Genomic DNA, 24222 nt, shown 5'->3' on the forward strand with positions numbered 1-24222 from the left:
TGCACTGTAGCTTCCACCTCTTACAGGGTGATAAGTGGTAGAGGCACAGCTTTTAGATCGCAAGCTGGAGCTGGCAGGAAGACAGTTTGGGATGGGGTGTACTACTGAGGGTGAGTCACCTTTAAGCAGAAGCTTTAGAAAAGAAAAAGAGAGGAGAACAGAAGAGAAGAGAGGAGAACAGAAGAGAAGAGAAGAGAGGAGAAGAGAAGAGAAGAGAAGAGAAGAAAAGAGAAGAGAAGAGAAGAGAAGAGAAGAGAAGAGAAGAGAAGAGAAGAGAAGAGAAGAGAAGAGAAGAGAAGAGAAGAGAAGAGAAGAGAAGAGAAGAGAAGAGAAGAGAAGAGAAGGATTGTGAATATGATTTCAGGGATTACATGAAGTGTTCAGAGTGAACCTTGATGCCTTTGAGATGCACGTCTTTTGAAATACTATGCAAGATACGGCCTTCAGTTGAACTGAAAGACTCAAACGTACAGTATATGTTTTATGATATAGTGGAAATAAGCAAAATGATATAAACATGTGATTTTAACTCTGAAGTAATGACCTTGTCAACACTGTTACACAGGTTTTCCATTTTAGGTTGGATGTCTACCAGTAGCAACAGTCTGGTAAAACACTTTCATATGTGAGCTTTCAAAGCAAGATGAGATAATTAAGAGAAATCCAAAAATACCGGATTATGTGCAGCCAAATATGTAGAAGCACCACTCAAGAATTGAATGTGCCAACAGAAATGTGTTAAGTTAAACTGTCATGAAAGTTGCATTAACAAAGAAGAGCAGTGGTCAAGAATAAAAGTAGTGACAATATGACCCATCTTTATGTTGTTTTACTCTCCATATTTCCAGATGTTCTGCCCACCACTGTAGGTGTCAATCTTTTATTAACAATAATCTTAATAATGCATTTTACAGGAATAAATCAGCCTAAATCTGCTCTATGTAATAAGTCTGAGGCTAATGTTTTCTTATTATGTGAATAATAACATTGAAATATAATAATAATAATCATGATGGTGGTATGAGAGGCTTCCAGTGATCCCCATATAGGTTCTGTCTGGATCTCCTGTCTGTAGTACAGTATTTGTGCTGATAACACTCAGACTTGACGTTGTTACATCTTCCTATCTTTTGTGTACATGGGTCAATGACGTATAAGGATTTACAACAACTCAATTTTAGAATAATAAAAACAAGCATATCTAATGCAGTAGTTCAAACATTCAGAATGTTGTGTACCTGAAAATTCATATTATAAATTGAAAGTGATTTTAGTGGGTTTTTCAAGATTAATTGGCACTGGCCTTAAAAAAAGTCATGTGGTGCGACCATGATTCATCTTGAAATAAATTAATTTACTTAACACGCTTCACATCTTTTTTTTTACAAGTTTTCAGTAATATAAAGTGTTTGGAAACAAAGTATTTGCATTTTTTAAATTTTTGTAAATGATGATCTTTTATTTATATAAGATATTTCAAGATGAATCATGGTCGCACCACATGACTTTTTTTAAGGCCAGTGCCAATTAATCTTGAAAACCCACTAAAATCATTTCATTTCACATTTATAATATGAATTTTCAGGTACACAACATTCTGAATGTTTGAACTACTGCATTAGATATGCTTGTTTTTATTATTCTAACATTGAGTTGTTGAAAATCCTTATACGTCATTGACCCTTATGTTATTCCTTCCATAGCAGTGAAAGTAGCAAGGGAAGGTTACATTGCTTATGTATCTTTGTGGTGTTACACAAAACAAGCTGCTAGATCATCTTAAATTGCACCCTAACAAGTTGTCATATACTGTTTTGTGTGTGCCCTGCAGTCCAGGGGCTGCAGTGCTATGGCTGCAACATCATCCAGGGCCAGAGGTACGTGGACGTGGGCTGCTCCAACCCAGAGGTCATCACCTGCACCCACTCACACAAAGGCTTCAAACACCGTTTCTGCATCAAGACAGAGAGCAGTGAGTAAATTGCTCATGAACTACATACAAAATTGAAATATATTTTTCTCTTCTTCTCTATGTGTGATACTTATTTGCAGAATATTTATGGGCTGGCACAATACTATTAAATCATGATGAATTCACTGTGACATGCCACTGGACATTGGCATAATCATTTTTAATCATACATGTAAATGTTCTTTGCCTGCCGATGTGAATATTCAATTGCTCCCTGCACTCTTGCACTGAGGGTAGTTACATAACCCTACTTTGGTGCGCTTTGCTGAGTAAATTATAAGTCATTCATTGTTTGATGTTAAGTCAAATGGAGGATGTAGACATCCTCGACAGGATGGTGATGGTCAGATGACTTGTTCTGCTGAGATCCATGGAAGCGTGAACAATCCAGCTGTTCATTTGCTTGACATCTAAAGGACCCGCTAATGTCGAAAGGGCTGATGGGGCACCTTTTTCCATTTGCTCAGGGAAACTGCATGCTCAAACAAGGACTGACAACATCCCATTACTATGACAAGCATTTTGTCAAAAATCTTGAAGCTGTCTTGGTTGTAATCTGTGACCAGTCAGCCTGTTAATCTTCATGTGACCCTGCCAAAACCAAATCCAATACATGCTGGTGAAGTTCCATAAGAGTCTTAGAGTTCTAGTTGCCTTTGTCCTCAGACACAAGACATCTGTCCTTAAACCAGTACCAGTCACTTCTCTCCTGAACAATGTCCTCTCACTTCTGAGCCATCTCCATCCACTGAAATGAAATCCTTAGACAGGTGAAAATTTGTACTTAAAGTAAAGTTATTATATGATGTTGTGATAGGCTGGACTAAGGATTATCATCATAATTTAATATTTCATACTGCTGCACTAACGGGTGCATCATCTCATATAAAACAAAACATAAAAAACCGAGCTTAAGCAAGTTCATAGCATTATGTCATGGTGGTCACTTTAAAAACTGAGCCTGAAGAGACCAGGTTGTTTGTTTGAGAAACCCTCAGCTAGAAAACCTCATCAGCTTGGATTTTATCCAGGCGGGGAGTTCTGGTCCTCTGAAATGAACGTGGAAGTAACTTAAAACTGCATTCTATCAAAAGGCCACCAGGGGGCGACCGTTTTGGTGTCAAAAGGACTTCCGTCTCTATACAAGTCAATGGAGAATTCACCAACTTCTCACTTGATTTATAACCTCAGTAAACGTTTTCAAAATGTGTTTATGGTCTCAATCGCTAGTTTAAAGCCTTCTTCAATGCAGTATGATGTTCATTTGGGACATTTTGGCCTCCCTGATTTTATATGTGACGATAAAGCAGGGTATGCATTAGGGCTGGCTACGTCGTGATTGACAGGTTGATTGGTTCATTGGTGATGATTTTAACACAAAAACCAGTTCTGAGCTCCCTGCTGTTTGGGGATGTCAGGTGGCAGATTGACTTTCACATTATGAATGACAGCTATGTTGTCACGTGATAATTAGAGAAAAAATAACCATAGTAACCACATCAAAATCTCATCATGGAAATGAACCGAAATGGTGCAGAAAAGATTAAGTAGATGCTTAGTTTTAATAACTATCAGATTCAATAACCCTTACCCTTACCCTAACTCTATGCATTTTATCTTAATTCGTTATAAGGGGTCTGAAAAATCCCAATATCACAAATTTAATAGATTATGGGATGGATAAACTGATGACCAAAATTGATAGAGCTGTAACACAAGTGTGGATTTAGGTTTAGTTTTTATTTTCTGAATTTAAGAGCAAAAAAAAAAGGACTATTTATCAAAGGTTTCTCAGCTGTGTGTTTTGCAGAGTAAGCCTTTAAGACCTCTAAATGTCTTCCTCATTACACACTTGCAGCATTCGGTGCTTACTTATGCCTTTTTTTCTTGCTGAGCCAAACACCAGCTTGTCACTCTTCTCTGACTGACAGTTTAACCCTCACTCCCACCCTCCCTCCCCTCCTGTCCTTCCAGCGGCTCTGGGTATTGTCCTGACCAGTGGTTGCGCCACATCCAGACACTGCCAGCAACAAGAGCTGCCAGGGGTGAGCATCCACTGCTGTGACTCAGACCTGTGTAACCACGCCCCCTCCAGGACTCCAGGCACACTACACTACATCTGTGCACTGGCCACTGTCTTGCTGCTGAGGATGCTGCTGTGATTTGGAGTCAACCTAGAGCGAAACAGAGTGAAGAACAGAGCGTCACTTTGCTGCACATGCAGAGTGTAGGAGAATCGTTTTGTATTAAAAATTAATCTCTTATCTTAGCTGTTAATGTGCTGAGAGGGCTGAGAGTTTTATTCTGTTGTGGTGTTACTGGTGAGCACCTTGAAATAGTAACTTTGTCACATTATTAGCTTGGACTTAGAGTCAGAGCAGTGGCAAACAATTCTGTGAATATGTTTGATAAAACTAAAGATGAAACGGCTTGCAGTTGTCAGTGAATTCATCGTGCACATCCATTCACTTAAATGTAGTTTCAAGTACGATGGGGGTACAAGGGACACGATGGGACATGTGTTGCCATGAAGGGAAGATCTTATGACTTCAGTTCATTAAGTAAAAACTTCAGACTTCAGTTTTATAATGGCTTAGATCCTCTTGTACTGTAAGACACACATCCCCTTTCTCTGTTAAGGAACTCATTATCTTTGTCAAGATAAAGAAAAAACAACAACTTTGTGTGGGCTATGTTCTTTTAAAGTCACCGGCTATTTACTTTGCAAAATGAAGTATATTTTTTTAGTTTTCTGTTCTGTTTTCTCAGCTAAGCTTGGGAAAGCACACTGCATGTGGTTATATGTATGATTTTAAGAAACACTGTACAGTGAAGGCATGTCATATTGTGAATTAATGTATTAAAATGTTTCATATTTTTCAAAAGAAAAAGGCTTTGAACTCTCTTTGAACTCTGATATTTTGCTCTATGCAAAGACACACTGAATGTGACATATACCACATAATCAGAGCAATCTAAAACTACTTGGGATTCACATAATTACTGATAAATACAGTTCAATGCCATTATGTGAAACTGTAGACAGAAAGAGTTGCTTTAAATATATTAGAAAAGCTAAATCATATATATTGTAAAATCTTCAACGTGACATCTTCAAATGTCTTGCACAAGTCAAAGATGTTCAGTTTGCTGTCATAGACGACTAAATAAACCAGAAATTATTCACATTTGAGAGTCAGATATAATGTTTTTTCTTAAAAAATGACTAAAAACAATTAATTGATTAAGGGATAGGTTCACAATTTTTCAAGTGTGTCTTAAAACAAAAGTCAGGTGCCCATAAGAACACTTAAAGAGGCATTCCTCCTGTCCATGCTGACTATTAAAAGATACCCTTCAAATGTGCTTTCAATGTAGGTAAGTCATGTGGGCCAAAATCCATTATCTGTCATTTTGTATAAAAATGCATTTGGAGGTTTATTTGAAGCTTAAATGGGGAGTCAGCAGTCAGAATTAGTCGCATCAAGTCTGACACATTTACAGGCTTTTTTTTGCATGAAATACCCTCTTTGTGTTTCCCTGTTGAGTTGTGGTGGAAGTAAAAGTTACAAAAAGAGGAAATTTGGCACTAAAAAAAGAGTTAAATGTTGAAAGATATCTACTTATCTACTTCATCTTTGACTCGTTTGGGCAGCTGAAGCTTCAGATAAAGTTTTGAAATACATTGTTTTGCAAAGAAGGAGGCTTGTGCATTTTGGCCCCAATCACTAATGGCCAGTATGACTATGAGGAATGATTACTGCAAGAAATCCCTGTTTCAATGTTAATTTGGACAGCTTTAAAAATTGTGAACCAATCCTTTAACCCTCCTGTTGTCCTCAGGTCAAGGAAGGAAGGGAGGAAGGAAGGAAGGAAGGAAGGAAGAGAGGAAAAACGGAGGGAAGGAGGAAGGAAGGAAGGGAGGAAGGAAGAAGGAAGGAAAGGAGAGAGGAAGGAAGGAAGGAAAGGATGAAGGAGGAAGGAAGAAAGGAGAAAAGGAAGGGAGGAAGGAAGGAAAGGAGGAAGGAGGAAGGAAGGAAGGAGAGAAGGAGGGAGAAAGGAAAGAAGGAAGGGGGGAAAGAGGGAGAAAGGAAAGAAGGAAGGAGAGAAAGAGGGAGGAAGGAAAAGAGGAAGGGAGGAAGGAAGGAAATAAGGACAGAGGAAAGAAGGAAGGGAGGAAGGTAGGGAGGAAAAACGGAGGGAAGGAGGAAGGAAGGAAGGGAGGAAGGAAGAAGGAAGGAAAGGAGAGAGGAAGGAAGGAAGGAAAGGATGAAGGAGGAAGGAAGAAAGGAGAGAAGGAAGGGAGGAAGGAAGGAAAGGAGGAAGGAAGGAAGGAAGGAAGGAGAGAAGGAGGGAGAAAGGAAAGAAGGAAGGAGGGAAAGAGGGAGGAAGGAAAAGAGGAAGGGAGGAAGGAAGGAAATAAGGACAGAGGAAAGAAGGAAGGGAGGAAGGTAGGGGGGAGGAAAGAAAGAGAGAAGGAGGGAGGAAGGACAGACTGAAGGAAGGAAGAAAGGGGGATGGAGGAAGGAAAGAAGGAAGGGAGGAAAGAGAGAGGAAGGAAAGAAAGAGAGAAGGAGGGAGGGAGGACAGACGGAAGGAAGGAAGGAAGGAAAGAAGGAACAGTCAAAACAGACGGGGTCAATTTGACCCGGGAGGACGACACGAAGGTTAATTGACTAATCATTGCAGCTCTAAAGTGAATCTAGGTTAAACAGGTGAACACATATCCCCTCATAGTATGATTTCACCTTAATGGTGATTTTCATTTTCCAATACACAATGTTGGGGAGTAACTAGTGACATGTTATGGCGTTACGTAATGTAATAACAAAATAAATGTAACTGTAATCTGTTACAGTTACTGAGAAAATATGTGTAATTAAATTATAGTTACTTATGAAAATGTCGATGATTACAAAGGGGGTTATATCTGAAGAAATGGTGTAAATGGTGTCACAGTACAAATTAAGTCCATGCCAGACTTTTCACTTTTTTCCTAAAATATCTTTATTTTTATATTGTAAAAATCTACATGAACTAATGAATACATTTTCAAATGAGAGATAAATCTTGCTTTATAAGAAATGATCTCCCTTATAAATCATGTCAGTATCCATGAAAAACACCTGAACTTAGATTTTGGTGGGATTAATGGGCACACTTACCCTAACAGTTAGAAAATTAGAAAACTAATCAAAAAGTAATTACATGTAATACGTTACATTATTTTGATTAAGTAATTGAAATAGTTACATTACTTATTAGTAATGTGTAACCTATTACATTTCCAAAGTAACCTTCCCAACCCTGCTAGTACAGTATACATGAATTACATGAATGGGTCAATGACGTATAAGGATTTACAACAACTCAATTTTAGAATAATAAAAACAAGCATATCTAATGCAGTAGTTCAAACATTCAGAATGTTGTGTAGCTGAAAATTCATATTACAATGTGAAAGTGATTTTAGTGGGTTTTTCAAGTTTAATTGGCACTGGCCTTAAAAAAAGTCATGTGGTGCGACCATGATTCATCTTGAAATATCTTATATAAATAAAAGATCATCATTTACAAAACATTTTTAAAAAAAGCAAATACTTTGTTTCCAAACACTTTATATTACTGAAAACTTGTAAAAAAAAAAAGATGTGAAGCGTGTTAAGTAAATGAATTTATTTCAAGATGAATCATGGTCGCACCACATGACTTTTTTTAAGGCCAGTGCCAATTAATCTTGAAAAACCCACTAAAATCACTTTCAAATTTATAATATGAATTTTCAGGTACACAACATTCTGAATGTTTGAACTACTGCATTAGATATGCTTGTTGTTATTATTCTAAAATTGAGTTGTTGTAAATCCTTATACGTCATTGACCCGAATACACCTGTGCAGGTGAGGCCGCCCTCCACCTAACACGCAATATTGGTGCACAAACCGCAGATCGCCGCATATGATGCTCTTTGTCCCAGAAGCCCATTGTATACAGCGGAGGAAACCCTGTACCGTGATCAGCCATCTTGAGCCAGGATAACCTGCAAACCTCCTCTGAACAGCTCAACACAACGCTCTAAAGACTTTATTCCTGGTAAGGACATGAACGGGGAAATATCTGAACACACTCATACACGCGTATGTGATGTGTGATAAATGTAGAGACGCGGATATTTAAATGAGCTAATGAAACAGTTGGAACAGGAGTCGGCTAATTGGCAAGCTAACGGGGCGAGCTAACAGATGGTTAATAGTAGGTTGCTTTAAGCTGCCAAGTATACAAGCTATCATGTGTTAAACAGTAAGAGGGTACTAAAAGGACGAGAATTGATGTTTAGATAACGATATGAGTTGACACAATAAGCTATGTAGCTATCCAGTTACCTTAATCCAATCCTCGCAGCTAACTTAGCTGGTAAACTAGCATACTCAAGCTAACCCAACGTTAGCAAAGTGTATGTTGGCTTTTGTGAAATTGTGCAGTGGGGTTATTTAGTTTTCAGTTAAGCGACATTAAGTCGATTGTCTGTCGTCTAACAGACGCGACCGACAAAACGTGTGTTGTGATTTATGCGATTTGTTGTCATGATACAAACATTGATGTCAGCGAGCTGGCAGCTAGCAAAGCTACCGCAACGCAAACTTAGCTGTCAAAAGAGCTAGCGTTAATTTAGGGGCCGTGGTTGTTATCAAACAGGATAATCTAGTTATCTGACACAGATAATGTCACCTTTTAATTTCCTCATATGCTAAGTAACGTTACCATTTTTTTCTGTGCTTGCTTGTAGCAGAGAAACGACATAAACGACGCGATCACTATGCCGGTTGTTAAGCTAACTTCAGCTAGCATCGTCCCCGGGGGAGAAGGAATAACGTGACAGTGTCAAATTTAAAGAGTTAAAGTCAGTCGGGTGTTGTTTGAAATTGTGTGTCTACTCATTCTGGGTTTCCTACATGGAAAAAATAAGAGTAACGCGACCATCTTTAGTGTAGTGTTGCACATAATGTCCGATGCTAATTCTTTAGCCAGCACTCCTCTTTTGCTTTACTTTTCCAAAACAACCGATGAGTTTTTGAGAATTGTGAAAACGGAAGTTTGCAAAAAAAAGAAGAAAGAGATATTGATCATGATTTTAAAATTACGCAAATTTCGTTTTCATCTGCCTTGATCTACCATAAAAATGCTACATCATTTCTTCATCTTGTGCCTTTGCACTCTTGTGTACTAGCAGGCGTGACAAGATAGATTTAAGCTGTTGTTGTTTTTCTTATGCGGTGACTTTAATTAATCATATTCATCTTGTTAATGAACGTAAATTCAGTTTGTACACACTGTGACAATGTGCTCTGTCTCGGCTGTGAATGGTAATGTGATGATCTCATTATTTACGGCTTGAAAGAAGTCACATGATATGAATAGTGGGGCCTGAACATCATGGAGGCACTGTGACTGTGTATATGTGTCATGATTTCCTGATAGTCCAGATCTGAGTCGTGCATCCCGGGCCTCTATAGGAAGTGATTCCTGAGAAGAGGGAAGGTGGTGGTGATAGTGTTGTTCTGGAGTAATGGAGAAATGCTGAGACTGCAGTCTGGTCACATGGTGTTGACTCGCCTTCTCCTTGGTGGATACTCATGGGGTTTATTTCCTTGTGACGAGCATAACAAGCTGGAGCAAAAAAAATGGTTTGAGTGTCACAGCTTGAATCACATTTTTTGTTTTTACTCAGCTTGGGAAGACATTCTTGAATAGCTCACCTTGCAGAGCACTGAAAACCATCACACTGGGGATAGAGATGCCACATGAGGGTCATGTGACAAGAGGCAGTCTAGAAAAAGAGGCCTTTTAATCGTTATGCTGGGATTTTAAAGGATAGCAATGGTGTAATTGTGTAACTTGTTCACGGTTCCTGCTTCATTTGAAAAACTGCACTGGATCAGTGTGTGTGGGATTGGCTCAGTGTGACTTAATGTACTCCCTTTAGTCATGTTTCAAAGTAATTATATAAATCACATGACGTGGAAGTCCTGTAATGTTGTTTTTTTTTAAAGTTACTGACCTTTGCTAACACATTAGGAGGTTCAGTGTATTTAGTGATGGGACAAAACTGAAATAAATTGTGTAGAAAGCAAGATTTATATAGCAATTAACCCCTTTTATTTTTTGTTAATAGGGTTGGTATGCAGGAAGTATGATGATGATGATGCAAGTGGCAAGTTCAGACTTCTTTAAGCTTCAATTAGCCAATTGGTGTTAGCATGAGTAACAACCAGAGAGTCTGTGAGTGAGCCAAGTCTTTAATAAAGATACTAACAAACACACCCAGCAGTGGTAGCTCTGTAAGCTTTATAAAGCAGAGATAATTTATTTCATAAAATGATTGCGAGACAAACTTTTGAGTTCTTCCTTATCCAGTTTTATTTTCTAATTTTATTTTAATGTAAATTGTAGTATACTCTTTAATTGTGGGGTTTCTAGTGTCAGGGCTTTGTAGCAGGAGTCAGTGTTTATGTGCCACTATGAGGGAAGATACTTAGCATTTTCATTTAAAAAGGTTTAACATGAAACCTTGACCTGAATTAACCTCAACTAAGTCTGTAGTATCCCCTCTTTGTTTCCTATCTAACAAATTATTGTTCCAGGATATATAATATATCTATACACACATTTAATCCATTTCATTATGCTACTTAACCCTTAAAGCTACCCTTTTTACACTTTTTTTTGTTTAGGTTAAAATGCTATTAATAAGGTAATGGCTCTAAAATGTTAGAGATCCACCAGGCATAGAAACTAATCATTATTCCATTCTCATAATATTCTGGGAAAACTCTGACCAATCATATCATTCGGTCCGAATCATATGATTGGCCGAGAGACCTGCCTGTTTTACCCTGCCGCATTATGTATTCGCACGCACCTCCACCCGGAAGAGAGTCTGTTGTGGATCCATGGCGGCATTATAATACATCCATGATCCACGGAGATAGCCGTAAACAGACAGTAGCGACTGACAATGACCGACAGAAGCGGGCCACGGCTTCCACCTACAGCCGCTAGTGCGCGTTCGCGGAGGGGAAGGGGGTTCGGGGGTCGGGGGGTGGGACATAGGAGGGAGGAGGGGTTGTTGCTGTTCAAGTTTTTTCAAAGTGCTGTGTGAAATGCAAGAAAGGTAAGAGTAGCTTTAAACAGGCAACGTGCACCAGGAGCTACATAAATATATACTTTTTTTTAAATAACTTAATAGGAGCAACGTAACCCGGTGGAGATACAACTCATAAAATCCAAGCTATACAAAATACTTTCTAAAATGATTTGTGGAAATGTTTACTTAGGTGCAAAAAAAGAATAATTTTAACATCAAATTTTCCACTCCGGGCTGTTTGGACTTGTTTTATCCGTCACTATTTTCATCCCTGTTACTAAAGTCCCTTTTTTCTTAACTTGCCTGCTCTTTTTTTTGTCACTTCCCTCTCTTTAGCTTCTCTTATCATCATCACCCCCCCCCCCCCCCCCCCCCCCCCCCCCCCCCCCCCAATCACTACATTTCTTATGGTTGTGTCAGCATTAATCTTGCCAGTCAAACATAGTCAGTGAGGTGCAGATGCAGAAGTGTGAGCAGCACCAGGCTCTGATGTGGTACAGTGATTTCAGTTTCCAGGAACTGCGTTAAACTGCAGCAATGGAGGAGAGACTGCAGATCAGAGGCACACGCTGGTTTTAAAGAAGACTATCTTTGCTCAGCACATGAAACCATCAGGCTGCTGAATGATTACCATCCTGATTGTCAAGCCTGAATTATTTACTTCTCTACAGCAGCATCTCGATACAGAATTATAAAACAGCCTATATTCAGCTCAACTATAAAGAAATAGCCTTGATGTCTGTTGACGGTTTCAAAGTGATTTTGTTTGGTGAAATTGATCTTAAGGAAAAACGTTCTTTAAAAAATCTGCTTCATTGATGTCATACATGACCGGATCATTTTTTTATGGCCTGCGAGGCCGTTTAACCCGTGTATTTGTGTCAGTGCTTTGATGTTGGCTCGTATTGGTGATCTTGTCTCTGTGCTGAGAGTGAGAGAGTCTGACAATGAATCAGCTATCAGATAGGTGCCAGGGGGGGTATTTTTAGCTCTTAACCTATGGGTGCTGGAAGTGTTCTTGCATACATTCAAGTGCCTCAGTGTTTAACCCCTTACATACTGTTTGGGGTCAAATTTGACCAATTTTTTACATGTTAGAGCTGTAAAAACACCCTATACATATTGTCTGCTAGTTGGACTTTTGACTAATGTGACCCTGAATATACAAAAATGGAAATTAAATGCATCATTTTTTAAATTGAAGTGTAGCTGATACACATTTTTGTATATGTAAATGTCCGAATTTGACATGTATTTATAACAAAATTGAATTCCTGGTTCATAAAATAGTGATTGTAAATATGTTTTCCATAAATAAATAGAATACTCTTTTATTAAGTACTAATCAACTATGTATTAATTACTAATGTGGACTTTTATGAATGTGAATTGGTTGTAGGGACTAATTATAAGTCAGAATATGAACTGTATATAAAGGTTAAGTGGTAGACAGACCAGTCAAAATGAACCAGTATCATCTATCATTGTGAGTGCAGACAGCTGGGGTAACATGGTGTGACCACTGAGCCTCTGAGGTGAGGTTGAGTTTGTATAATTATGGACAGTATCTTTTATTCATTGACATTTTCTTTAGGTGAAGTCACAATACTTTATTTGCTTATGGCAACATGGATTTATGAAGGATTTCCAAGTGTTGCCAAATAATGTTAGTCACAACCGGCCTCAGTGGCTGCTGAGATTTCAGCTCTTGCTAACAGGCGGCGTGACTGTTTTTGTAGGGAGTGCTCTAATCTCGTAGATCCATGAACTCACCACAAAATGTTACACACTTGATTTAGTTTCTCCCTCGAGCCAACTGAACAGTGATGCAGCATGTGAAAGGTAGATTTAGACTTTTTATTTTACAAACAGATATAGAGTAGATAGATGGTAGCAGCCTGGTGTTTTAGCTAACAGACGTCACCCTTTAAGTTAAAAAGTGAAATCTCAACTCAAAGTATTTTTACTCTACAAAAAGGTGAGTTTTATTGATATAGCGCATTTCATACTGAGGGGCAACTCAATGTGCTTTACATAAAAACAAACATTTAACAGTAAGTAATTGTAATAAAAATACAACAAAGTACAGAAAACTAGAAAAAGAGAAAGAAAATAAAAGTTAGACTAAAATAAGAGTGCTGCATAAAATAATGATTTGCTTTTAAAATGATTAAAACAACAAACAGTAAATAAGGGAAAATCAAGTCATTTTGGGGAAAGTGACAATAAATTCATGCTTATGTTTTGCTGATTGAATTTGATAAAGTTAGTAGGTGGGTAGTCAGGTGTGGTGAGGTTACGGCTGCTTTTAATGCGTTTATTTAGGAAGAGTGTATGAGGCGTGGTCGCAGCAACGTCTTTTAGTTTCCAACCAACTGGAAAAGTATTCAGTTTCATTTTTGGTTTGCTTTGAGTGACCGAGCTGTGGCATCACTGGAATTCAAGCGGAAGTAATTAAAGTCATAATCACGAGATAAACATTTTATTGATGAGTCATACTGGCTTATTGATTAGTGCCATGAATAATATTGGTATAATAAAGTTCATTATCATTTGGTAAATACACAAATGGAGTAGTTTGACTGTTTATATACACAGATTTTAACGGTTCTTTTGCCCTGATAGGATTATGGCTGTGTAAATTACACCAGCCCTTTTTATGACCAATCCACTGTCTGCGGTGAGGTATAAATGTTGTGTTTATGTGGGCTGGGGTTGGGTGGGGTAGGTTATTAATTTATTTAGATGAAGTAAAGAAGGTAAAAGGAAGAGCAGGAAATTGTCAGAAAAGCTGACCTGAGACGTCAACCTCGATAAAACCAAGCCAGTCCTCCTCGTGCTGATATTGAGACACCTAACATGCAAAATGAAAGTGATCTGGGTTGAAGTGTCGTCACTGATTGTAAGACGTTAAAATGAACTGAGATGTAAACAAACAAACAGACAACTGCCTTCACTGACAGTTTCTAAGCCTAAATCCTCCCTCTTTTCTTTTCTCTCTCTCTTTCAGAGCCACAATGGCCACCGCACCGTACAACTACTCCTACATTTTCAAATACATCATTATCGGTAAGTGTTCATCATCAGAGTGTGGACGCTCGCCAGTGAGTGTCGTGATCACTTTATGTGGGAGAAGGAGATCCAAGACAATGTCCAAAGAGCTTTCACCTGAATTTATGATTTTTTTTTGGAGACTGAAAGCTGCTTAATGCACTGGTGGGGCTGGTATTTTTTGCAGCCTGTTTCTTAAATCAATTACCGCTAATAATTCAATGACAATGATTAAGCATTCACTGCTAATGCGTAATGAATTTTTAAAATGCATTTCCCCTGTTAGGACAATGATCCACTTTCACTGACATGCTATTTAACTTGACGTCTCTAAGTGAATGTTTTACTGCATTTACTTGTACATACATTTACAGACAGACGTTTTCTCAAACACACACACACACACACACCCTCAGCTGTGGGCTATTTGTCCTCCACCGCTGTGAGACTTAAACCACCCTGCCTCAAAGCTAACAGCTGTTTGTCTGCTTTTGATCTTAAAGAGATGTGTGATTGAGTCTGTGAGAGCAGCCTGAATAGATAGTGGCTTCCTACATTTTCACTTAAATAGAAACATTGAAGATGTGGAAAAAGAGTGTTTTTGCCTTTATTATGATCCTGCAGAGTTTCATACACTTTACCCTGCTTTTTTTTGATTGTTGCTGCTCAGTAAAATAAACAGTGAATCCCTCAACCTCCTGGAAGCATCAATAGTCAAACACAAACAATATCAAGGCTTAAAAACAAACATACCGTCAGTGTCAAAATAGTTCTTAACACATATTGTGAAACTCGACAGGATATTATGCACATATTCACACCTTTCTTTTTCTTTTTTTTTTGCTCTGTCTTTGTCTCCCGCTTTCTCACCAGTCCCCATGAAATTTTAAGCATTGTCTCCGACTGTCACAGAGGGACTGCTACAGTACATCATGCATGGAGGCAACACTGCGGGCATGAATAGAGAATTGTTGTTCTTGTTATTTCCTTGGTTGACCTGAGTTTCTCTCTCTCTCTGTCTCTTCTCTTCTCTGTCTCTTTCTCCACAGGGGACATGGGGGTAGGGAAGTCATGTTTGCTTCATCAGTTCACAGAAAAGAAATGTAAGTACTGCCCTCGTTTTGACTCTTTTTATTTATTTATTTTTCGTCTGTGCATGTGCCGAAGTATGTGTAAGTTTGCCAGGTTTAACTGGAGTGCCTAAATCGCTTAAGATTTCTTTTATACGCCGGCGGAAGTCGGTGGCATAGAAGTCGAGTGTGAGCTCAACAGTGAGAGACTCTTCTTCTGTGTGTGTGTGTATGTGTGTGTATGTGTGTGTGTGTGTGTGTCAGCTGCAGCCTCCCATTACCATTCAGCGCCGTTTTGTTTAGTGCTACTATTAACAAGCCAGATGCTGTATTCCTCATTCACCCATCCACGGTCGCATCCTGCACACACACACACACACACACACACACACACACACACACACACACACACACACACACACACACACACACACACACACACACACACACACACACACACACGCTAGGATGGTTTAGAAAAGGTTTTTCAGTCTCGGCTTCATAGAAATGTGACGCTTTCTGGTCGTTGATACTTTGAATGTAACTGTGAGTATACTGACTCTACATACTGTGATTTAATAATTGATGCACCTGCTCGAGATGAGGTGTTTGTGTTTGTGTGTGTGTGTGTGTGTGTCTGCACAAAGTATCACAACATTGATTGTAAGCTACAACTAGACAGGAGGTTTAGGTCTCATCTACAGTAACTGGACTTTTTCCTTTTAAGTTTAAAACAAAAAGTTGTAATTCATAAGATTTTTTATCCTGGTTGATTTTAGCTGGTGTGTCTACTGGTGGTAGTAAGCGTGGTTTTTGTACTAAAGAGAGAACTTGTTGAGCACCTACCTACAAAATAAATACGGTCAACCGATGTATCTGTTTACAGTGGAACCAAACAAACTCATGCTGTTTTTTCATAAAGAAGTTAATCAAGAATAATCGCTGCTACAACCTGAAACACTTCATCTTACAGCTCATTCTTCCTTTATGACAGTCAACCATGTATTGGAATTTTATTAGCAGTTAATTTCATACAGCTCTGATATAATGTACGGTGAGTGATTAGTAAACAGTGAGGTTGATTATAGATGGAATAAAATAAAAAAGATAGTAACATTGGTGAAGGCAATTTATATCCAGCAGGGAATGGCAAACTCAATTAAAAATCAATCAGGTTGTAGTTGGGATTATTCTTGATGACCGTGAGTGGTGTAATAAGTTGATGTTAAATTTTATGAAAATCTTAACTGAACATGTCACTAATTCTAACGAGAATGGCAACAACACTAAAAGCATTTAAGTTCAAATATAGTAAAAGGTTTTCAAGACAAGAAAATGTTATTAAAATTGATGTGTAGCATTTACGATGGACAAAAATAGGCAACAGTCAAACTAATTGACATCAAGCTGAATTCTGACTAGCATCACTTCCTGTCCTCAGTCATGGCAGACTGCCCCCATACAATTGGCGTGGAGTTTGGTACGAGGATAATCGAGGTGAGCGGCCAGAAGATCAAGCTGCAGATTTGGGACACAGCGGGACAAGAGCGCTTCAGGGCTGTCACCCGCTCCTACTACCGCGGAGCTGCAGGGGCGCTGATGGTGTACGACATCACCAGGTACAGGGTGCTTGTTTTGTGTTCAAGTGTGTGTGTGTGTGTGTGTGGAAAATGCACATACATGGTGTCCACTCTACACCCGAGCTTTCACGGTGTATGTGATAACCATCTGCTGCATTTCACAAAAACATGTATGTAAGAGGAAGTAAAGTGAAAGCAAACGCATCTGATAAGTGCACAGTCCACCCCCATCAGTCTCCCTCCTGAACAAACAAGAACAGTGAGTGTTGCGGCTTATGTCGTTGTTTTCTTGCTCAAACTGTTAGATGCTATCAGCTGCGTGCTAAATAAACACAGTTCAACATGTGGAATGTCTGTCCACACCACACCCAACCCCAGTAAAGCTCCCCAGGGCCTCAGAAACCGTACTTTACTGGAAAAAAACGAATATATGAATTCTTTACATCATTGTTTAATGTGGCTACTGAAAACTTCCACTAGCCAAATGCACAGAAATGGGAGAGAAGAAGAGCGTTGGTTGGGTCTTTGTACGGTTGCTATGAACACAGTATCCTGTAATCAAAGGGTGTGGCTTCAATAACCGGTTTTAATATCGTTTTTTTTTCCTTTTTTAAATGCATGATCCTTAAATCTAACACATGGTCCAGTTTAGAGGGACAGTGTCAGAGTAGTGTGTCCAATTAAGAGTGACATTTCTTCAGATAGTGCAGAGATCTAATGAGGATGAGATGTGTAAATTGTTGTTTCTAAACAACATACCATGAAGCAACCTAAAGGATACGTTCATATTTTTTCAGGTCTATCTTCAAACAATGCTCACATGTGCATTGAAAGGTTTATTGATCGCTGTGATTGTCTCTTTCTAAAGTGATATATGTGGGACAAATCCATTTCATACTATGCCTTATTCACATGTTGTGGAACAATTGGTTGTAATCAGATGGATAGATAGATAGATAGATAGATAGATAGATAGATAGATAGATAGATAGATAGATAGATAGATAGATAGATAGATGTAAACTTTATTGATTCCCTTGGGGAAATTTAGGGTCCAGCAGCCTAATACACAAAGACATCAAAGAACAATATACTAAAACATTAAATACTAAATACTAAATAAGAAGAAAAACTAAATACTAAAAACTAAAATACTAAAATAAGAACAACAAGGTCTGAGGATGAGGCTGTGTGATAAAGTGCAGAAATAAAAGTAAATAAGTATAAAAATAAACCTAAAAATATAGTGCAATATACAAAAGTAATCAGGGTTGAAGTGCAGTGATGAGGTACATTTACTGTTTTAGATCGGGGTGTATCTAGGAACACATTACAGAATTAGCCTCAGTTTGACACCATCATTACAGTTGTGCACCTGCTGACTCTTTAAAGATCTTGGCCTGTCGTCATAGTAACCTCTTTCCCTCTGTTAATGTTTGGCAGGAGAAGCACATACAACCATCTCAGCAGCTGGCTGACTGATGCCAGAAACCTCACCAATCCCAATACTGTAAGTTTACAGCTTCCTCAAACTGTTATACAGCAGCTCATTCGAGTCTCATCTGCGTGTTCTTCTTCCTGCTGTGTCATCCCTCTCATTTCTTCAAAGCACACCCGATGTCACTGTTGCTGCTTCACTTCCTGTTTCCCCCCCACCCCCCTTTCTCCCTCTGCCTCTCCCCTCAGCCTGAAGCCACAGAGCCCTTTCCATTTCTTAAATTGGATTCCTTCGTAAATATGATTAGCTCGACATCATACTGCTCTAATTTACTGAGCTCTGTGTTACTTCAGAGGAGAGGATACCTGCAACATGCCACTTCCACTCCATGCTTCTCCACATCAAGTGACATTGTTTTCTGGTGTAGCCAATAGCCGGATGTAAATAAATCTGTTGTTGATTTATTTAAATCCTGCTATTTTCATACACATGTGGCTTTCTTGTGAAGATGTGGTTTTCACAGTTCTGGTTAAGTCCTTTTTTCTTCATGAGTCTCATAGAAGACAGAAAAAAAAGCAGACTATGAATCTAAAGCTGCGTTCATGTGGACTCAGGCAGATGGACATCACAGGAAAAACAAACAAACAGATCAACACGATGGCAGGACAGGAAATAAAATAACTTCATGCCTATTATTCTACAAATGCATGTAACTATAAAATGCTCTTAATATTCTATTGCAAACCTAAAATTAATGTTAAATTCTCCCAGAAACGTGAGGTCATTCATTAATTTCCAACATAAACAATGAAAGGATAAACTGCACCTGGTGTATTCCTTAAAATTGTGAGCTTCTCATTGTCCAGACCATGTTTGCTCGCTGAGTGAAGGAGCTACGTAACATCGGACTGTGAATTCTGTCGCCAAGGATAAAAATGTTATTATATATATTGTAAGTTTCCATCCGTTGCCATCTAATTTTACTATCCTGCTCTCATCCACTAAAATCATATCCAGTTTGCCTGAATCCATGTGAGCTGTTTTCTGCCTCATTGCTGTTTGGTAGCTGCCATGTGGTGATTCTGCTGTAGTGTAGTCGTGACTTGTGCCCCAAGTGTCAACATGTGTTCCTGCTTTAAGTGTTTTTTATTTGGCCTCTTTAGTTTGAGATGGGAAACATGTTATCTGATCATTTGAGTGAAGTTATGGTCGTTATCTGAATGAAAATAAGTGTTACGTAAGACTTCTTGTAATTTAGCAAAAGCTTCACTGTTCTCTCTTTTCCCAGTAAAAGCCAGTAATTCAAATTCATAATATGAAATTTAATGTAAAGTTTATATAAATGTCATTAAAATATCAAAGATAGCAGTGCTTTTATTATGTGCTTCTATCATATTATATCTATTATGTTTTATTATTATTCTATTCTGTGTCTTGTGAACATAGACTGTATATAAGAAATGGACGTAACATCCGTGACGTCACCCATTGGTTTGTGGACTGCTGCTCAGAAGCCAATAATATCAGATCTGAGCAGCGCCATCTTGAAAATTTCCGGTGCATGCTGGGAAAAATAAAAACAGGGATTCTACTTATATGGGCATCAGGAGGAGCATGAGGTGCCCTCCTGAACCTGTGAACCAATCAACCTGTCAATCACGACGTAGCCACGCCCTAATGCATACCCTGCTTTATCGTCACATATAAAATCAGGGAGGCCAAAATGTCCCAAATGAACATCATACTGCATTGAAGAAGGCTTTAAACTAGCGATTGAGACCATAAACACATTTTGAAAACGTTTACTGAGGTTAGAAATCAAGTGAGAAGTTGGTGAATTCTCCATTGACTTGTATAGAGACGGAAGTCCTTTTGACACCAAAACGGTCGCCCCCTGGTGGCCTTTTGATAGAATGCAGTTTTAAGTTACTTCCGCGTTCGCATCATTTCAGAGGACCGGAGCTCCCCGTCTGGTTGCGAAATATTAATGCACCTCACATTTTTAAGTCAACGCTTTCATCTGGTGGAAATGGAGCCCTCTCCCCATAATAACGTTTGAAACTCGCTGTTAAATTCAAACTGTAGTTGTTGACACAGTGAGGATCATTGTGAGTAATTCAGATATAAAACCTAAAAAAACAGGTGAAAAAAGACCATGCATGAGTTTCAGTGGACAGGAGACTTCAGAAAGTCTTTCACTCTACAACAGGGAAGCTCATTACGTTTACATCAGTACATTAGAGGCTCTAATAACATCACCGTTGCCAGGGGCACCGCCTGATGTGCTCACACGGGGGTGTCAGTCAGTTAGTGTGTCTCAATCGATTTCTTAACCAACAAGAAATAAGAGTATTAGCTGCTTAAGGAACAGTGTTCATATACTGCCTCCTGGTTTCAATTCTCTTGGAGCCTTGAAAAACAAACTCACTCTTTATCTTCCCCTCTCTGTATTCTCAGGTGATCATTCTCATAGGAAACAAAGCAGACCTCGAGGCCCAGAGGGACGTTACATATGAGGAAGCTAAGCAGTTCGCTGAGGAGAACGGTGAGCCGGACACACACAACATGAAAATGGTTGGGGAGGAAATGGTTTGAGTCTGTAGAAGAAGATTAAGGATGAGACATAGTTGTTTGATGCTGTGTAAAATTAAACAGCAGTCAATGTTGTTATCAGGATTTTTCTGTTTTCACCAAATCTGGTTTAAAATGAATCGTAAGGCTCAAACCTTTTCTTGCTCAGTTCCAATAAATACATTTTTAAAAAATCAGTGATCCCAAAAAATGTCAAAATATTTATGATAAATTGATTTAGCTGTTAATTAAAGAAGCCTTTACCACTGAAACACTGGTACAATTTTCAACACTGAAAATTCATGCTGAGACAGAAACTAGCGAAGATAAAGTGAGGAGAGATATTGAAAGAAGGGGTGAATAAGGACTTGATATTTGAGGCATGTCAGCTTGGAACAATGTTTTACTGACTCCGTCATTGTGTCTGTTTTATGTTCTGCAGGTCTGTTGTTTCTGGAAGCCAGCGCCAAAACGTAAGTTTACACCACTTCAGCATTAGAGCATGTGATATCTCTTTGCATTCACTCTAGCACTGGGCAAAATACCTCAATATCCATATTTTGACAATATTGTAGGGATGACTATCTTTGCTTTCAAAAAATATTTACACAATGAGATTTTTGATAAATAATCATCAGTAATGTGGATATAATGAGGATTGGATAAAGGCAGATAATTGAACTGTAATGCAGCTTTTAAAAGCAGGAAAAGACAACACTTACTCCATATCACGATATTACGATATTCAAAAGACCATATGTGTAAAATATTACAATATAATGTATATAATACACTCCCATTTGCCTCTTTTCCTCATGTTTGTGTTTATGCTCCGTGTTCCAGAGGTGAAAACGTTGAGGACGCCTTCCTGGAAGCCGCTAAGAAGATCTACCAGAACATCCAAGATGGCAGCCTCGACCTGAACGCTGCCGAGTCCGGGGTCCAGCACAAGCCCTCGGCCCCTCAGGGCGGCCGGCTAACCAGCGAACCACAGCCCCAGAGGGAAGGCTGCGGCTGCTAATGACCAAGCAACCCCCCCCTCCCCCTTATTCACTCAGCCTTCCTCTCTCTCTGTTTGTCCTGCCCGCCCTCCCTCAACCATCCACCCCCCCTACACCTCCATCCATTCCTCCACCTCCGTACATCCATCCACCCTCGTCCCTCACTGCACCAGGAGCTGCATGAGAACAGGGCTGCGGAGGGAAGGAAAGGGGGACGGATATCGACTTGGGCCAGACTGAGCTGGGCTGTGCAGACTTTATCTCTCCCCTCCTCCTCCTCCTCTTCCTCGTCTCTGCCTGTCTGTCTCCCTCCGTCACTGTCTCACTCCTACTCTTAAAACTCTGTCAGTGTGTTGTCAGTCCATACCTCTCCTCTTTTGCTCCTCTTGCACCATTCTTGTGTAGTCCCCCCCTCCCGCCGCCTCACCCCCACCCGTCATAGTATTGTAGACGCCACCACGCATTACACGGGTTACTGACACTTTAGATAGATGTAACGTTCATACGATAATGATAAACTGAGACTGTTGTTTTATGTTTGGTTTTATAGCTATATATGACATGTAAACACTGCGTTAGGTTTCATTCACCACTGATCAGTTCTGTATGAATCCAGATCGTAATCATACCCCTCCGGATGCCCGTCCTGCATGGTTTACCAATCTGGCGTTGAATGCGGGTACGATATCTCACTTGCGGGTCATTTTTATGAGATGGGACAGTTGAAAGCAATGACGTAGTGTATCATGCAGCCACACAGGTAGAGGCTCCTAAGTGTGTGTCAGAGAATGTGTAGCTGAGTGAGCTTTCGCAGCAGGTTTTAAACCTGCTTGTGGCATTTTTTTAAAGTCCTGTTTCTGTTGCTTAGCACTGATATTCTCAGGAGAGAGAGTTGGTGGGGGGGGAAGAGAAAACCAGGAATTCCCACAACTTTCTTGTAGGTAATCCCTGTCTCTCCTGAGTTATCACAGGAAGGAATTTTGGTTGTTTTCCAGCTTGTCTGTGTGTATGTGTGAAGAAGCTGGAAGGGGGTTTCTTTTTGACTTTGAGTTAAAATGACACTTCAAAAAAAAGATGGCTTCTCTGTTTTTGATGGAAAGACTCATTCACATCTATTCCTTTGCACCAGCTCTCCCTCTCCTCACTCATGACTCCCTAAACCCTCCCTCGTTCCCCTCCCCAGGTCATATCAACAGATTCTGTCTTTACCAGCATTTTCTTTGTCATCATTTGTTGCCTTATTATAATTAATGTTATTACTCTTTAATCTATTTTGTTTTGCTGCACTTGCTCTTCACATTGCTGTCTGACTCTCACCCCGATTCAATAAACCAAACCTTTTAGAATAATTCTAGCATTTTACTGGAAAGTAAACATGAGTGGCGACTCACATGGTCAATATTTCTCAGATGGTGGAGTGTCAGCAGCATGGTCTTAAACTCTCATCGTAACTATTCGGATGTAAAAACAAACACTCCTGTATCAAGTGAAGCTGCACTGAAGAGCCGATCTGTTGGTTAGGGCGGTTGTTCCTCTGCCTTGTATAATACCACACCAAGCAGCATGACCCACCCCCCCTAAACTTGAGGAAATTGTCAAAATACAATTGTTTTTTTTTTTTTTTGTACGATAGTGATTCCCTGATTGGACAGCTGTATATATTGCTTCTTAACTATTGGTGATGACCTCGCTACTTGGGATTTAGAAATTTATTTGCTGGCTCTGCCAAGATCTGTACAGTTGATGTGCTAGTGGGTTGCCTGTAATTCATGCTTGGGAAATTCTGTAACATAGTTTCTATTAATAAATGTATGTAAAGGACAGACACGTAGACACCCCCTCCTGCCCCAACCCACCCCCGTCTGCACACTACTGAACTTGCCGATTGGTTGAGAGGAAGCGGATTGAGATGATGTGCAAACTAGTATTTATGTCTGCTAACTTTGATTCCTCTCGTTTTTGTATGGAGTGGAGGCTGGGACACTTTTATGTTTATATTCTGTTTTCTTCTTCCACCCCATCATCATAGCTCCTCCATATGGCAAGGGGCCTGCATCGCTGTCTTAACTTTTTTGGGGAGTGGGGATTGGTTTGTAATTGTGGGAAGTTATTGGGCTGGGTCTCTTTTTTTTTTTTTTTTTTTCGTGTCCCACCTCTACAGTCTGAGTGACCACTTCCTGCTTTTGTCTGTCCACAAGTACAAAAACAAACAGAAAAAAAAAAACGTACATATGTATAAATTTTTAAGGAGCTGTGCTAACATTTAAATGCGTTCTTGCGTGTATATGATTTTAAAATGTTGACATTTTGATTTTAATGACAAAATACTCTAGACAGAAAAAAATAAATTATACATAACCTGTTGATGTGTGTCTGTTTTCATTACATACAAAA

At 39.3% G+C, this 24222-nt stretch overlaps 1 protein-coding gene across 1 annotated transcript; it reads left to right on the plus strand.

The window, feature by feature from the left end:
- Window positions 1-7971: 7971 nt before the first annotated feature.
- On the plus strand, window positions 7972-24184 carry rab14l (RAB14, member RAS oncogene family, like). Its single transcript, XM_062434370.1, has 8 exons — window positions 7972-8065; window positions 14128-14186; window positions 15218-15271; window positions 16680-16857; window positions 18262-18328; window positions 20714-20801; window positions 21270-21300; window positions 21671-24184. Exons 2-8 carry the CDS (start codon window positions 14135-14137, stop codon window positions 21846-21848), a joined length of 648 nt encoding a protein of 215 aa, XP_062290354.1. The 5' UTR covers window positions 7972-8065; window positions 14128-14134; the 3' UTR covers window positions 21849-24184.
- Window positions 24185-24222: the final 38 nt, after the last annotated feature.

Source organism: Scomber scombrus, chromosome 15 (genome assembly GCF_963691925.1).
Source record: "Scomber scombrus chromosome 15, fScoSco1.1, whole genome shotgun sequence".
Classification (NCBI taxonomy): Eukaryota; Metazoa; Chordata; class Actinopteri; order Scombriformes; family Scombridae; genus Scomber; species Scomber scombrus.